The 16,278-nt window shown below is 44.2% G+C and overlaps 1 protein-coding gene across 4 annotated transcripts in view; it reads left to right on the top strand.

Annotated features, from left to right (window-relative positions):
* Positions 1-16,278, top strand: part of LOC137379296 (coiled-coil domain-containing protein 102A-like) — a 647,611-nt gene that overhangs the window by 357,682 nt on the left and 273,651 nt on the right. For all 4 annotated transcript variants that reach the window (XM_068050031.1, XM_068050033.1, XM_068050032.1 and 1 more), the window contains one exon: positions 4,493-4,609. In XM_068050031.1, coding sequence (XP_067906132.1) covers positions 4,493-4,609 — 117 coding nt within the window. The remainder of the gene's footprint in view (positions 1-4,492; positions 4,610-16,278) is intronic.

The raw sequence follows: 16,278 nt of genomic DNA, 5'->3' as shown, positions 1-16,278 counted from the left end.
ATAAGGAGTTGTTCATTCAGGAATGACATGAGGAGAAATTTCTTCACTCAGTGCTGTGAACCTTTAGAATTTTCTACTCCAGAGGGTTATGGATGCTCCATCGTTGAGTATATTCAAGGCTGGGATAGATACATTTTTGATCGCTCAGCAAATCAAGGGATAAGGGAGTGGGCAGGAAAGTGGAGTTGAGGCAGAAGATCTGCCTTTATAGTATTAATTGGTTCGAGGGGCTGTATGGTCTACCTCTGCTCCTCTTTCTTATGTTCTTATCAGCATATGAGGGAGAAGGGACTGGAGGGTTCTGCTGATAGAGTTAGAGGAGAAAGGATGGAAGTAGGCTTAGTGGAGCATAGTGGAGCTAAATGGCCTGTTTCTGGGCTGTATATTCTATGTAATGCTATGTAATAGAGGCAGGACGGGGGCTTGGGCATGAATAGAGATAAAGGGGTTCAACTGAGTGACTACACTTCAAAAAGTACTTCATTGGCTGTACAAGGAGATGACCTGACATTGTGCAAGGTGCTATATAAATGCAAATCTTTTTTCTTTCATTGATCTGTGATTGTTCCTCCTTTTTCTCCCCAAAAACCTCAAATATATGGGGATTCCTATTGGTTTCTGATACATAACATAATCAACATAATTGTCTTCTGAAAACCTAAGCAACAGCAGAAAAAAACAAATAAGGAAACCATGAAAAACAGTGTAGAACCAATCTGCAGCTCACCCAGTTTTCTTGCTCAGCCTTTAAACTTAGTTCTTTATACAACTCGATGTCAAAGTCAACCAATGTCTATGGACAAAAAGAACACAACATTGGAACACCAGGAAATGATGTCATCTAGCCCTAATTATAATATTACAGTGAAGTTCCTGCCTCTTTCAGCCAAATGCTTCTTGTCCCCAATGAAAAACCCAAGCATGAATTTGTTAATAAGGGGAGGTTGTGTCTGACTAATTTGATTGAATTTTTTGAGGAAGGTCGATGAGGGTAGTGCATTTGATGCAGTCTACATGGATTTTAGCAAGATTTTTTGACAAGATCCCACATGGCAGACTAATCAGTAAATTAAAAGCTCATGAAATCCAAAGGAAAATGGCAAGTTAAATGCAAAATTGGCTCAGTAGCAGGAAGCAGTGGGCTATGGTCAATGGGTGTTTTTGTGACATGGAAGGCTATTTCCAGTGGGGCTGCGCAGGGCTCAGTACGGGTCCCTTAATATCAATTAAATAGACTTAAATATAGGGGGAATGATTAAGAAATTTGTAGATGATTGGCCGTGTGGTTGAAGGCGGGGAAGAAAGCTGTAGACTGCAAGAAGATATCAATGGATTGGTCAGGTGGACAGAAAAGTGGCCAGTGAAATTCAATCCGGAGAAATGTGAGGGCAAACAAAGCAAGGGCCAACAGAATAAATGATAGGTTTCTGAGACGTGTAGAGCAACAGAGAGAGCTTGGAGTGTATACGTACAGATTCTTTAAAGTAACAAGACAGGTAGATAAAGTATTCAAGAAGGCATATGGGGCACTTTCCTTTACTGGTCATGGCTCAGAGTATAAGAGCAGGGAAGTTATACTGGAACTGTATAAAACACTAGTTAGGCCACAGCTAGAGTACTGTGTGCAGTTATGGTTACATTACTGGAATGATGTGAACAGACTAAGATGAAATGAAATAAATGCAAAAAAAAAATTGTAAAAAATGTTTAAAAAAAGGAAGAAAAAATGACGAAAAATGAAAGTAAAATGGGGGGCAGTCATGCTCTGAAATTATTGAATTATTAAAAAACTGAATTTTTTTTGCATTTATTTCATTTCATCTTAGTCTGTTCAGTTTGCTTACCCATTGTTTTTTTCAGGTTTGCACTTGCTGCTGTTCAATATTCAGTATATTAACACCTAATCTGTACTAATGCTTTGTCTTTCAACACACCGTTAACATATTGTTTGCCTTTGCTCCGTGACCTTTTGATCAGCTATGTGGCCTGGTCCAATCTAGACCTCCTTTGTTATCTCTTGTCCCACCCCCACCTCACTTGCTTATAACCTGTGACTTTTCTAATATTTGTCAGTTCTGAAGAAGGGTCACTGACCCGAAACGTTAACTCTGCTTCTCTTTCCACAGATTCTGCCAGACCTGCTGAGTGGTTCCAGCATTTCTTGTTTTTATTCCGACCAATATTTGCTGCCCGTTGCTGTTTCTTAGCTCCACCCAAACAGATTCCACATTTTGTTCTTCCGATCTGAGATCCTCCCTTACTAATATACTGATCCCATTCCTTATTATCAGCACAACGTCACCTCCCTTTCTTCTTTGCCTGTCCTTCCTAAATGTTGAATCTCCTTGAATATTTAGTTCCCAGCCTTGGTAACGTTTTTGTAATGGCAATTAGATGATACCCATTTACCTCTATTTGTGCCTTTAAATCATCTACCTTGTTGAGAATGCTGTGTGCATTCAGGTAGAGTGCTCTTAACCTTGTCTTGTTGACATTATTCTGCATTCTAAGCCAATTGATGCTCGCCTTTGTTTCACCTGCCTTCTAATGTCACTTGCTACTTTTTTACCTCCTGTTACCAGCTTTTCTGCCTTCCAATTTGAGCTCCCCCTCAGGTTCCCATCCCCCTGACAAGCTAGTTTAAACCCTCCCCAACAGCACTAGCAAATCTTGTGAGGATGTTAGTTCCGGTCCTGTTAAGGTATAGCTCGTCCATCTTGTACAGTTCCCACCTGCCCCAGAACCGGTCCCAATGCCTCAGAAATCCGATCGCCTCCCTCCTACACCAATTTTCCAGCCACGTGTTCAATCAATCAATCCTCCTATTCCTATGCTCACTAGCACATGGTGCTGGGAGTAATCCTGAGATTACTGCTCTTGAGGTCCTGCTCTTTAATTTTCTTCCTAACTCCCTAAAATCTGCTTTGAGGTATAAAATTATGAGAGGTCTATATAGAGTAGATAGGAAGGACCAATTTCCTTAACACAGAGATCAATAACCGAGGGCATAGATTTAAAGTAGTTGTTCAAAGGGTTAGGGGGGTGTTGAGGAGGACTTTTTTTTCACCCAGAGGTTGCTGGGGATCTGGAACTCCTTGCCTGAAAGGGTGTAGAGGCAGAAACCCTCATCACATTTCAAAAAAAAATTGGAAATGTGCTTGAGGTGTCATAACCTGCAGGGCTGCAGACCAAAAGGTGGAAAGTGAAATTAGACTGGATAGCTCTTTTTAGGCCAGCACAGACACGATGGGCTGAATGGCCTCCTTCTGTGCCCTTAATCTTTCTCTGTTTCTCTCTTTCTAAAAATGTACACAGTGTGCAAACCAAGTAGAATAAGCTCCATCATATATTTCTTCTGCAGCTGGTATTTGGGCTGGAGGGGCTAACAGGAAGGAAACAAGTTGTGTGAAATGGATTTTGAGGGTACAGGAAAATGACTTTAGCTTGTATATATATTAATCACTCCAGGCGCTGCTTCACAAACCACTGACCACCTCCAGGCGCGTATCCATTGTCTCTCGAGATGAGGAGGCCCAAAAGAAAGAAAATATTAGATAAAGCAATGTGCTAATGGTGGAAGTTAAAGTTCTGTTGATTTGGTAACCAGTTGCACTCTTGCCATTATGGTTCATGATCCTTAATCGGATTGTACCCGTGCTTTAATGCATCCATTGTTGCTCGTATAATATATTCTGCCCATTGCATATCATCTTAATCTCACAACTCTTTCATGATGAGTTCAAATCTGTCATTACGTGTCAGCACTGTGAAGGACATTGACTGTTGGGTACCTGAGCATTGACCCATCTGTGCTGATGACTGCAGCTGTTAGAAAAGTAGAGCAAAAATGGAATAACATTGCTGTAAAATAACAATGCAGTGGAAAAGCAGTAGAATGACTGGGAGTCATTTCAGCTCAGTAATCTAATCTCAGGGTTCAGATGGCAGTTTATGAACCACTGGAGCATTGCTTTAGTGCTTTATGATGTCATCTGAATCCATTGATTAAATTACTATTTTGGAATTGCTTCCAGACACTGTTACTGTTAATGTAAATTATAACGTAGCATAGCTGGAAGCCATACATTTTATCAATGGGACAATGTTTGCTCTGTACAAAGCCCTAGTTAACCCCTTCTTCACCCTGTATTGTACTGACCTGACAGTTTGAAGTCATTCATTATGTGAAGTGGTGTGAGAGATCAGAATGACATGACAAGAACGTATGTGAAGTCAGAGATTGATGCTGTGATCTGTCCGTGATTTTCTATTAATGTACCTCTGAAAACAGAATGAAAGGAGTGTACTAGAAGATCGCCTAGGTGTGAGTGTAAAAGAAAATGATAATCCTATTCTTTTATTATTCCCTTTACACTCTTACTCACAATCACTCGCACAAAATAGTCTTATAGCCTGCTACAGATAATTTGCAATTTTGCTTTTCAAAGCAAAATTTGTTGCCATACTGTTAACATGTAGTTTCTGTTTTTAGCTGAACATTTTAAAGGAAGTGCATCAGGATGAATTGGGTCGGATATCTGAAGACCTGGAAGATGAACTGGGTGCTCGGTCTAGCATGGACAAGAAACTTGCAGAGCTGCGAGCTGAGGTACTAGTTACCTGCATGTATGTCTGCCTGTCATCAGACAGATCACCTTATTTGTGTGCCTCTCTGTATAATTTATGTATTATTATTTCAGGGAACCTAGGAACAAGAGTAGGCCATCAAGCTCATGAGCCTGTTCTGCCATTCAACTAGGTCTTGGCTGATAGAATCATAGAAAAATTATGGCACAGAAGGAGGCTATTCAGCCCATTGTGTCTGCGCCAGCTGAAAAAACAAGCCACCCAATCTATTCCCACCTTCCAGTACCTGATCCACAGCCTTGCAGGTTACAGCACTTCAGGTGCATGTCCAGGTACCTTTTAAATGAGTTGAGGATCTCTTCCTCCTCCACTGATCCAGGCAGTGAATTCCAGACACCCACTACCCCTCTGGGTGAAAACGTTTTTCCTCATGTCTCCTCTAATCCTTCTATCGTTCACTTTAAATCTGCAGCCCCTGGTAATTGACCTCTCCGCTAGGGGAAACAGGTCCTTCCTGTCTACTCCATCTAGGCCCTCATAATTTTGTACACTTCAATTAAGTCACCCCTCAGCCTCCTCCGTTCTAAGGAAAACAACCCTAGCCAATCCAATCATAACTCATAGCTATTGTCTTTCACCACACCATTAAGACACCCTTTGCCTTTGCTCCATGACCTTCTTGTCAGTTATTCTTTATGACCCTCTGTCCTATCAACACCTTCCCTTTTGTTATCTCTTGCCCCACCCCCGCTTTATTTGCTTAAAACCTATTACATTTCTAACTTTTGCCAGTGCTGATGAAAGGTCACTGACCTGAAACGTTAACGCTGCTTCTTTCGCCACAGATGCTGCCAGAGTATTTGCTGAGTATTTCCAGCACTTTTTGTTTTTATTTCAGATTTCCAGCATCTGCAGTATTTTGCTTTTACTTTCCTCATAGCTGCAATTTTCAAGCCCTGGCAAACATTCTTGTAAATCTCCTCTGTACTCTCTCCAGAGCAATTATGTCCTTCCTGTAATGTGACCAGAACTGTATGCAATACCTCAACTGTGGACTAACCAGTGTTTTATACAGTTCCAGCATTACATCCCTGCTTTCGTATTCTATTCCTTGGCCAATAAAGGAAAACATTCCATATGCTTTTTTCACCACTTTATCTACCTGTCCTGCCACCTTCAGGGACCTGTGGACATGCACACCAAGATCTCTCACTACCCCTCTCAATATTGTCCCATTTATTGTGTATTACCTTGCTTTATTTGCCCTTCCCAAATGCATTACCACACTATTCTGGATTGAATTCCATTTGCCACTTTTCCACCCACTCAACCAAAACATTGATATCATTCTGGAGTCTACAGCTATCCTCTTCACTATCAACTACATGGCCAATTTGTGTGTCATCAGCAAAATTCCGAATCATGCCTCCCACATTTAAGTTCAAATCATTCATATATACCACACACAGCAAGGGAGCCAACACTGAACCCTGTGGAACGCCAAAGAGCGAGTTTTGGATCCAACCTGCCACATTCCCCTGTATCCCATGGATTTTCATTTTACTGACCAGTCTGTCAAATGCCTTACTAAAATCCATGTAGGCCACATCCACTGCACTACCCTCATCAATCCTCCTTGTTACTTTCTCAAAAAACTCAATCAAGTTAGTAAGACATGACCTTCACTTAACAAATCCATGCTGATTATCCCTGATTAATCCGAGCCTTTCTAAGTGGCAGTTTATCCTGTCTCTCAGAATTTATTCTAATAACTTACCCACCACCGACGTCAGACTGACTGGCCTATAATTATTTAGCCTATCCCTCGCACCTTTTTAAACAATGGTACAACGTTCGCAGACCTCCAATCCTGTGGCACCTCGCCCGTATCCAGTGAAGATTTGAAGATGATCCTCAGCACGTCCACTATTTCCTCCCTGGCTTCCTTTAACAACCTGGGATGCAATCCATCCGGCCCTGGCGATTTATCCACTTTCAAGGATATCAGACCCTCTCGTACTTCCTCTCTCATTATGCTTATCATATCTAATATTTCACACTCCTCCTCTTTTACTATTATGTCTGCATCATCCCTCTCCTTTGTAAAGACAGAGGCAAAAAACTCATGAAGAACCCTGCCCACATCTTCTGCATCTACACATATGTTCCCTTGTACATCTCTGAGAGGCCCTTCCCTTTCCTTAGTTATCCTCTTGCTCTTAATGTACTGATGAAACATCTTTGGGTTTTCCTTGATTTTACCTGCCAATAGTTTTTCATGTCCTCTCTTTGCTTTTCTCTTTTTTACTTCACCCCTGCACTCTATACTCCTCTAGGCTTTCTGAAGTATTAAGTTTTTTGTGATCATCATAAGCTTTCTTTTTCTGCTTTAACTTACCCTGTAAGCTTCTAAATAACCAGGTGGCTCTAGATTTGGCCGTACCACCCTTTATCTTTGTAGGGACATGATTTGTTGCTCAACTCCATTTTAATTACCTTTTCTCCATATCACATACCTAACAAAAATCTATTGATTTCTGCCTTGAAAATTTCCTTTGCTCCTCCCACACCCAAAACCCCCGCTACCCCGCAGCTTCCAGCGCCTTTCAGATTACCAGGGGAGTTTCAGATTTCTACCGCTCTTTGTGTGATGAGGTGTTTCCTGACATCACTCTTAACGGCTTTGCTCTCAATTTAAGGTAATGTGCCCTTGTTCTGGACTGTCCGATCAGAGGAATAGTTTTTCTCTATCTACTCTCTCAACTTCTTTAGTGAGCGTAAACATCTCAATTAGGTCACCTGTTAATCTTCTAATTCAGTGGAATATAAGCCAAGTTTGACCCTTTAAGCCCTGGTATCATCTGTTGGCACAAGTTGAGTGAGTGAGCAAATGCATGGCAGATGCAGTATCATGTGGCTAAATGTGAGGTTATCCACTTTGGTAGCAAAAGCAGGAAGGCAGATTACTATCTGAACGGCGATAAACTGAGAGGGGAATATGTAACGGGACCTGGGTGTTCTCATACACCAGTCACTGAAGGTAAGTATGCAGGTGCAGCAGGCTGTTAAGAAGGCAAATGGTATGTTGGCCTTCATAGCAAGAGGATTTGAGTACAGGAGCAAGGATGTCTTGCTGCGATTATACAGGGCCTTGGTGAGCCCACACCTGGAATTTTGTGTGCAGTTTTGGTCTCCTTATCTGAGGAAGGATGTTCTTGCTATAGACGGAGTGCAGCAAAGGTTTACCAGACTGATTCCTGGGATGGCAGGACTGACGTATGAAAAGAGATTGAGTCGGTTAGGATTCTATTCGCTGGCGTTCAGAAGAGTGAGGGGGGGATCTCATAGAAACCTGTAAAATTATAACAGGACTTGTCAGGGTAGATGCAGGAAGGATGTTCCCGATGGTGGGCGAGTCCAGAACCAGGGGGTTTATCGAAGGATACGGGATAAACCATTCGGGACTGAGATGAGGAGAAATTTCTTCACCCAGAGAGTGGTGAGCCTGTGGAATTCGCTACCACAGAAAGCAGTTGAGGGCAAAGCATTGTATGTTTTCAAGAAGGAGTTATATATAGCTCTTGGGTTTAAAGGAATCAAAGGATATGGGGGGAAAGCGGGAACAGGTTACTGAGCTGGATGATCAGCCATGATCTTAATGAATGGCGGAGCAGGCTCGAAGGGCTGAATGGCCTACTCCTGCTCCTATTTTCTATGTATCTATGTAAAAGCAAAACACTGTGGAAGCTAGAAATCAGAAACAAAAACAGAAAATTCTGGAATGAGAAGCAGAGTTAATGTTTCAGGTCTGTAACCTTTCGTCATTCTGTTGAATCTGCACCAGCAAGAGTTAAGTGTTAATATTGCTGAAAATAGAGGCGTGGTTGAAGCTTTTCATCTTGCACTCATCAGGACAATGCGCGAGAATACCAATGTAAGGGAAAACAGTTTTATACTGTATGAGAAAAGAGTGCTGATTGGTTGGCAAGTGAACTCTGATTGGTAGAGGCGTTGCCATGGAGAATGTACCAGTTTACGGTGACTGACAGTTAACTGTCAAGCTTTGTTTGAAATTTAAACCAGGCAGCTTGACTCTGATTGGTCAAGGCATTGCCCTAAGGAATGAACCAGCGAATGGCTGTCATTTATTTTGTTTATCTGAAACAGACGCAATGTTTGTACATGTTATTTCTGTCTGTAAAGAACAGGGCCCTGTGTATTAATATATGTAGTCTCCAGTACATGCAAATGCACCACACTGCGAAACCTACTGACAATCTTAAATCCATTGTCAGCATAATTCTTAGCACACTGAGGAGTATTTAGCAAAAGTTGTCCAATTGTGGAATCACATCAAATGTTGGACGCTGTGCTTTGAGTTTTGCAAGCAAAGGGCGAATCAGAGACATCCTGTGTGTCAGTGGCTACCCTGATCAGATCATTTCTCGCTGTATATCGCATAAATTTATGAATGGGCCTAAGGCTGAAAAGTTGCCCAGTCTGCCTCAAATTACGCTGGAAGTGTAATGTATCCCAAAAGTTTGAGCAACAAGTAAAGCTAGCTGTTTCATGCTGCTGCTATGTAGTAGCAACACGTGTGGTGTTCGCCACTAACAGGATGCTGCTGTCAAGCCAAAAAGATGTTCTGCCTACACAAATAAGTAATGCAATATATGAATTTCAATGCCAGTGTGATGCTAGATATATAGGTTGTACATCCCAAAAACTGGCAGATTGTATCAAACAACATGTCCCTTCTGCTGTTCACAACGGTCAAGGTTCAGGCTGTACCCAGCCAGCCTGTGCTTGCAAAACGCAAAACACAGTGTCCAATATTAGATGTGATTCCGCGATTGGACAACATTTGCTAAATAATCCTCAGTGTGCTAAGAATTACGCTGACAACCAATTTAAGATTGTCAGTAGGGCTCGCAGTGTGGCACATTTGCGCATACTGGAAGCTACATATATTAATACACAGGACCTTGTTCTTTGCAGACAGAATGAATATGTACAAACATTGCGCCAGTTTCAGCTAAAAAAAAATGTCAGCCATTCGCTGGTTCATTCCTCAATGCCTTGACCAATCAGAGTCAAGCTGCCTGGTTTAAATTTCAAACAAAACTTGGCAGTTAACTGTCAGTCACCATAAACTGGTGCATTGGTCGAGGCGTTGCCATGGAGAATCAGAGTTCATTTGCCAACCAGGCAGCACTCTCTTCTCATACAGTATAAAGTTGCTGTTTTCCCTTACATTGGTATTCTTGCAGATTGTCCTGATGACTGTAAGACGAAAAGCTTCGAAAACACGTCTCTACTTTCAGCGATACTCAAGTTCTGTACTACAAAATGATTAAATGTTCAGAATTGCACATTGTGGAATGAAGGGACATGTGGTCACCTGGGCAGGGATGGTTGGAGGGCAGAAAGAAAAGAATAGCAAAAGAATAAAATTAAATATTGAAACTCATTCTCAATTTTTTTTCTTGCTGTGAGTTCTGTTCATGTGTATTTTGAGAGGGCTAATATCGATATTTACTTTGGAAGGACTAGGCAGGTAGTGCAGGAATCCCCTGGCTCCATCTCCCGATCTAGCAGATTTTCCACTTTGGTTTCTGTTGGGGGAGATAGCTTTTCAGGGGATTGCAGCAAGAGCCAAGTCTGTGGCACCACAGGTGGCTCAGCCACGCAGGAGAGGAGGAAAAGGAGTGGAAGAGCTATAGTGATAGGGGATTCTGTGGTAAGGGGTACAGATAGGCGTTTCTGTGGCCGTAAATGTGACTCCAGGATGGTATGTTGCCTCCCTGGTGTGAGGGTCAAGGATGTCACGGAGCGCCTGCAGGACATTCTGAAGGGGGAGGGTGAAGAGTCAGAGGTCATGATACACATTGGTACCAACGACAAAGGTAGAAAGAGGGATGAGGTCCTGCAACAAGAATTTAGGAAGCTAGGTAGCAGATTAAAAAGCAGGACCTCAAAGGTTGTAACCTCTGGATTATTCCTGGTGCCACGTGCTAATGAATATAGGAGTAGGAGGATAGAGCAGATGAATGTGTGGTGAAAAGATGGTGCAGGAGGGCAGGCTTTAATTTTCTGGATCATTGGGTCTGTTTCTGGCAAAGGTGGGACCTGTACAAGTTGGACGCGTTGCACCTGAACCGGAACGGGACCAACATCCTTGCTGGGAGGTTTGCTAGTGTTGTTGGGGGGCGCTAAACTAACTTGGCAGGGGGATGGGATACAGAGTGGAGGTACGGTAGGGGGTGATGCACAGTCAAATATAGAAGAGAAACTGAGTCAGTTTGGAAGGCAGAGCAAATATAGATCTGTTAAGGCACAAGTGAAAAATGCAAGGCTGGATTGCATCTATTTTAATGCAAGGAGTCTTACTAATAAGGCAGATGAATTGAGGGCAATGATTAGCACATGGGATTATGATATTATTGCTATCACAGAGACATGGTTGAGGGAGGGGCAGGACTGGCAGCTCAATATTCCAGGGTATAGAATCTTCAGACGAGACAGGGGAGGGGGTAAAAGAGGAGGTGGCGTTGCACTGTTGATCAAGGAGTCAATTACTGTCGTAAGGAGGGATGATATCTTAGAAGGTTCCTCAAATGGGTAGGCGATGGCTTAGTGGTATTGTCACTGGACTAGTAACCCAGAGACCCAGGGTATTCCTCTGGGGACATGGGTTCGAATCCCACCACAGCAGAAGGTGGAATTTGAACTTAATAAAAATCTGGAATTAAAACTGGTCTAATAATGGCCATGAAACCATTGTCGATTGTTGTAAAAACCCATCTGGTTCACTAATGTCCTTCAGGGAAGGAAATCTGCTGTCCTTACCTGGTCTGGCCTACATGTGACTCCAGACCCACAGCAATGTGGTTAACTCTTACATGCCCTCTGAAATGGCCTAGCAAGCCACTCAGTTGTAACTAACGGCTACAAAGTCTATAAAAAGGAATGAAACCGGACGAACCACCCAGCATCGACCGAGGAACCGGAAACGACTACGACAAACCCAGCCCTGTCGACCCTGCAAAGTCCTCCTTACTAACATCTGGGGGCTTGTGCCAAAGTTGGGAGAGCTGTCCCACAGACTAGTCAAGCAACAGCCTGACATAGTCGTACTCACGGAATCATACCTAACAGACAATGTCCCAGACACTGCCATCACCATCCCAGGGTATGTCCTGTCCCACCAGCAGAGGTGGTGGCACAGTGGTATACAGTAGGGAGGGAGTTGCCCTGGGAATCCTCAACATCGACTCCGGACCTCATGAAGTCTCATGGCATCAGGTCAAATATGGGCAAGGTAACCTCCTACTGATTACCACCTACCGCCCTCCCTCAGCTGATGACTCAGTACTCCTCCATGTTGAACAGCACTTGGAGGAAGCACTGAGGGTGGCAAGGGCACAAAATGTACTCTGGGTGGGGGACTTCAATGTCCATCACCGTGAGTGGCTCGGTAGCACCACTACTGACCGAGCTGGCCGAGTCCGAAAGGACATGGCTGCTAGACTGGGTGTGCGGTAGGTGGTGGGGGAACCAACATGAGTGAACAACATACTCGACCTTGTCCTCACCAATCTGCCTGCCGCAGATGCATCTGTCCATGACAGTATTGGTAGGAGTGACCACCGCACAGTCCTTGTGGAGACGAAGTCCCGCCTTCAAATTGAGGATACCGTCCATCGTGTTGTGTGGCACTATCACCGTGCTGAATGGGATAGATTTCGAACAGATCTAGCAATGCAAAACTGGGCATCCATGAGGCGCTGTGGGCCATCAGCAGCAGCAGAATTGTACTCAACCACAATCTGTAACCTCATGGCCCGGCATATCCCCCACTCTACCATTACCATGAAGCCAGGAGACCAACCCTGGTTCAATGAAGAGTGCAGGAGGGCATACCAGGAGCAGCACCAGGCATACCTCAAAATGAGGTGTCAACCTGGTGAAGCTACAAACCAGGACTACTTGCATGCCAAACTGCATAAGCAGCATGCGATAGATAGATCTAAGCTCTGCAGTCCTGCCACATCCAGCCATAAATGGTGGTGGACAATTAAACAACTAACTGGAGGAGGTGGCTCCACAAATATCCCCATCCTCAATGATGGAGGAGCCCAACACATCAGTGCGAAAGATAAAGCTGAAGCATTTGCAACAATCTTCAGCCAGAAGTGCCAAGTTGATGATCCATCTCGGCCTCCTCCTGAAGTCCCCAGCATCACAGATGCTAAACTTCAGCCAATTCGATTCACTCCACGTGTTATCAAGAAACGACTGAAGGCACTGGATACTGCAAAAGCTATGGGGCCTGAAATCATTCCGGCAATAGTACTGAAGACCTGTGCTCCAGAACTTGCCGCGCCCCTAGCCAAGCTGTTCCAGTACAGCTACAACACTGGCATTTATCCTGCAATGTGGAAAATTGCCCAGGTATGTCCTGTACACAAAAAGCAGGACAAGTCCAACCCAGCCAACTACCGCCCCATTAGCCTCCTCTCAATCATCAGTAAAGTGATGGAAGATGTCATCAACAGTGCCATCAAGCGGCACTTGCTTAGCAACAACCTGCTCAGTGATGCTCAGTTTGGGTTCCGCCAGAGCCACTCAGCTCCTCACCTCATTACAGCCTTGATTCACACATGGGCAAAAGAGCTGAACTCAAGAGGTGAGGTGAGAGTGACTGCCCTTGACATCAAGGCAGCATTTGACCGAGTATGGCATCAAGGAGCCCCAGCAAAACTGAGGTCAATGGGAATCAGGGGAAAAACCCTCCGCTGGCTGGAGTCATACCTAGCGCAAAGGAAGATGGTTGTGGTTGTTGGAGGTCAATTATCTGAGCTCCAGGACACCGCTGCAGGAGTACCTCAGGGTAGTGTCCTAGGCCCAACCATCTTCAGCTGCTTCATCAATGACCTTCCTTCAATCATAAGGTCAGAAGTCGGGATGTTCGCTGATGATTGCACAATGTTCAGCACCACCGCCTCACAGCTCCAGCGACCCGGGTTCAATTCTGGGTACTGCCTGTGTGGAGTTTGCAAGTTCTCCCTGTGTCTGCGTGGGTTTCCTCCGGGTGCTCCGGTTTCCTCCCACAAGCCAAAAGCAGGTTGATAGGTAAATTGGCCATTACAAATTGCCCCGAGTATAGGTAGGTGGCAGGGAAATATAGGAACAGGGGGGGATGTGGTAGGAATATGGGATTAGTGTAGGATTCGTATAAATGGGTGGTTGATGGTCGGCATAGACTCGGTGGGCCGAAGGGCCTGTTTCAGTGCTGTATCTCTAAACTAAACTAAACTAAACATTTGCGACTCCTCAGATACTGAAGCAATCTGTGTAGAAATGCAGCAAGACCTGGATAATATCCTGGCTTGGGCTGATAAGTGGCAAGTACCATTCGCGCCACACAAGTGACAGGCAATGACCATCTCCAACAAGAGAGAATCTAACCATCTCCCCTTGACATTCAATGGCATTTCCATCGCTGAATTCCCCCACTATCAACATCCTAGGGGCGACCATTGACCGAAAACTGAACTGGAGTAGCCATATAAATACCGTGGCTGCAAGAGCAGGTCAGAGGCTAGGAATCCTGAGGCGAGTAACTCACCTCCTGACTCCCCAAAGCCTGTCCACAATCTACAAGGCACAAGTCAGGAGTGTGATGGAATACTCTCCACTTGCCTGGATGGGTGCAGCTCCAACAACACTCAAGAAGCTCAACACCATCCAGGACAAAGCAGCCTGCTTGATTGGCATCCCATCCACAAACATTCACTCTCTCCACCACCGACGCAGCAATGCACCAAGGCTCCTTAGACAGCACCTTCCAAACCCGCGACCTCTACCAACTAGAAGGACAAGGGCAGCAAATACATGGGAACACCACCACCTGCAAGTTCCCCTCCAAGTCACACACCATCCTGACTTGGAACTATATCGCCAGTCCTTCACTGTCACTGGGTCACAATCCTGGAACTCCCTTCCTAACAGCACTGTGGGTATACCTACCCCACATGGACTGCAGCGGTTCAAGAAGGCAGCTCACCACCACCTTCTCAAGAGCAATTAGGGATAGGCAATAAATGCTGGCATAGTCAGTGGCGCCCACATCCCGTGAATGAATTAAAAGAAAATGAGGCCATTTGTGTAGAACTTAAAAACAAAAATGGGGCAATCACTTGGCTGGGAGTGTACTACAGGCCTCCAAACAGTCAGGGAGAGATAGAGGAGCAGATATGTAGGCAAATCTCAGAGAGGTGTAAAAATAATAGGGTAATAATCATAGGGGATTTCAACTTCCCCAATATCAACTGGAATAGTCTTAGTGCCAAAAGGCTTAAAGAGAGTGGAATTCTTAAAATGCATACAGGAGAGCTTTTTGAGCCAGTACATAGAAAGTCCTACAAGAGAAGGGGCAGTACTGTACCTAATCCCAGGTAATGAAGCCGGACAAGTGGTAGAAGTGTCAGTAGGGGACATTTTGGGGATAGTATTCATAACTGTAAGATTTAAGGTAGTTATAGTAAAGGCCAAAGATGGATAAAGGTACTGAATTGGGGGAAGGCCGATTTCAATAATGATAAAACAGGATCTGGCCAAAGTGGACTGGGAGCAGCCACTTGTAGGAAAGTCTACATCAGACCAGTGGGAGTCATTCAAAGAAGCAATAGTGAGAGTTCAGAGCCAACATGTTCCCGTGAAAGTGAAAGGTAGGACCAACAAGTCCAGGGAACCCTGGATGTCAAGAGATATAGAGGATTGGATCAGGAAAAAAAAAGGAGCCTTATGGCAGATTTAGAGTTCTGAAAACAGCGGAGGCACTAGAGGAGTATAGAACGTGTCGGGGGGGGTACTTAAAAAAAGTAATTAGGAGAGCAAACAGGGGACATGTAAAAACACTGGCGGACAAGATAAAGGAAAATCCTAAGGCATTTTATAAGTATATTAAGGGCAAAAGGATAACCAGGGAAAGAGTAGGGCCCATTAGGGACCAAAGTGGCCATCTGTGTGTGGAGCCAGAGGACATAGGTGAGGTTTTCAATGATTACTTTTCATCTCTGTTCACTATGGAGAAGGACAATGTAGGTGTAGAGATCAGGGAGGGGGATTGTGATATACTTGTACATATTAGCATTGAATGGGAGGAAGTATCAGCTGTTTTAGCGGGCTTAAAAGTGGATAAATTCCCAGGCCCAGATGAGATGTATGCCACGCTGTTATGTGAGGCAAGGGAGGAGATTGCAGGGGCTCTGATACAAATTTTCAAATCCTCTCTGGCCACAGGAGAGGTACCAGAGGATTGGAGGACAGCAAATGTGGTACCATTATTCAAGAAGGGTAGCAGGAATAAACCAGGTAATTACAGGCCGATGAGTCTAACATCAGTGGTTGGGAAAATATTGGAAAAAATTCTGAGGGACAGGATTAATCTCCACTTGGAGAGGCAGGAATTAATCAGGGATAGTCAGCATTGCTTTGTCACAGGGAGATCGTGTCTAACTAACTTGATTGAACTTTTCGAGGCGGTGACTAGATGTGTAGATGAGGGTAAAGCAATTGATGTAGTCTACATGGACTTCAGTAAGGCTTTTGATAAGGTCCCGCATGGGAGATTGGTTAAGAAGGTAAGAACCTATGGGATCCAGGATAATTTGGCAAATTGGATCC

This window comes from Heterodontus francisci, chromosome 17 (assembly GCF_036365525.1).
Source record: "Heterodontus francisci isolate sHetFra1 chromosome 17, sHetFra1.hap1, whole genome shotgun sequence".
NCBI lineage: Eukaryota > Metazoa > Chordata > Chondrichthyes > Heterodontiformes > Heterodontidae > Heterodontus > Heterodontus francisci.
Note: the sequence above shows the minus strand (reverse complement) of the source record. Positions and strands in the feature narration are given on the sequence as shown.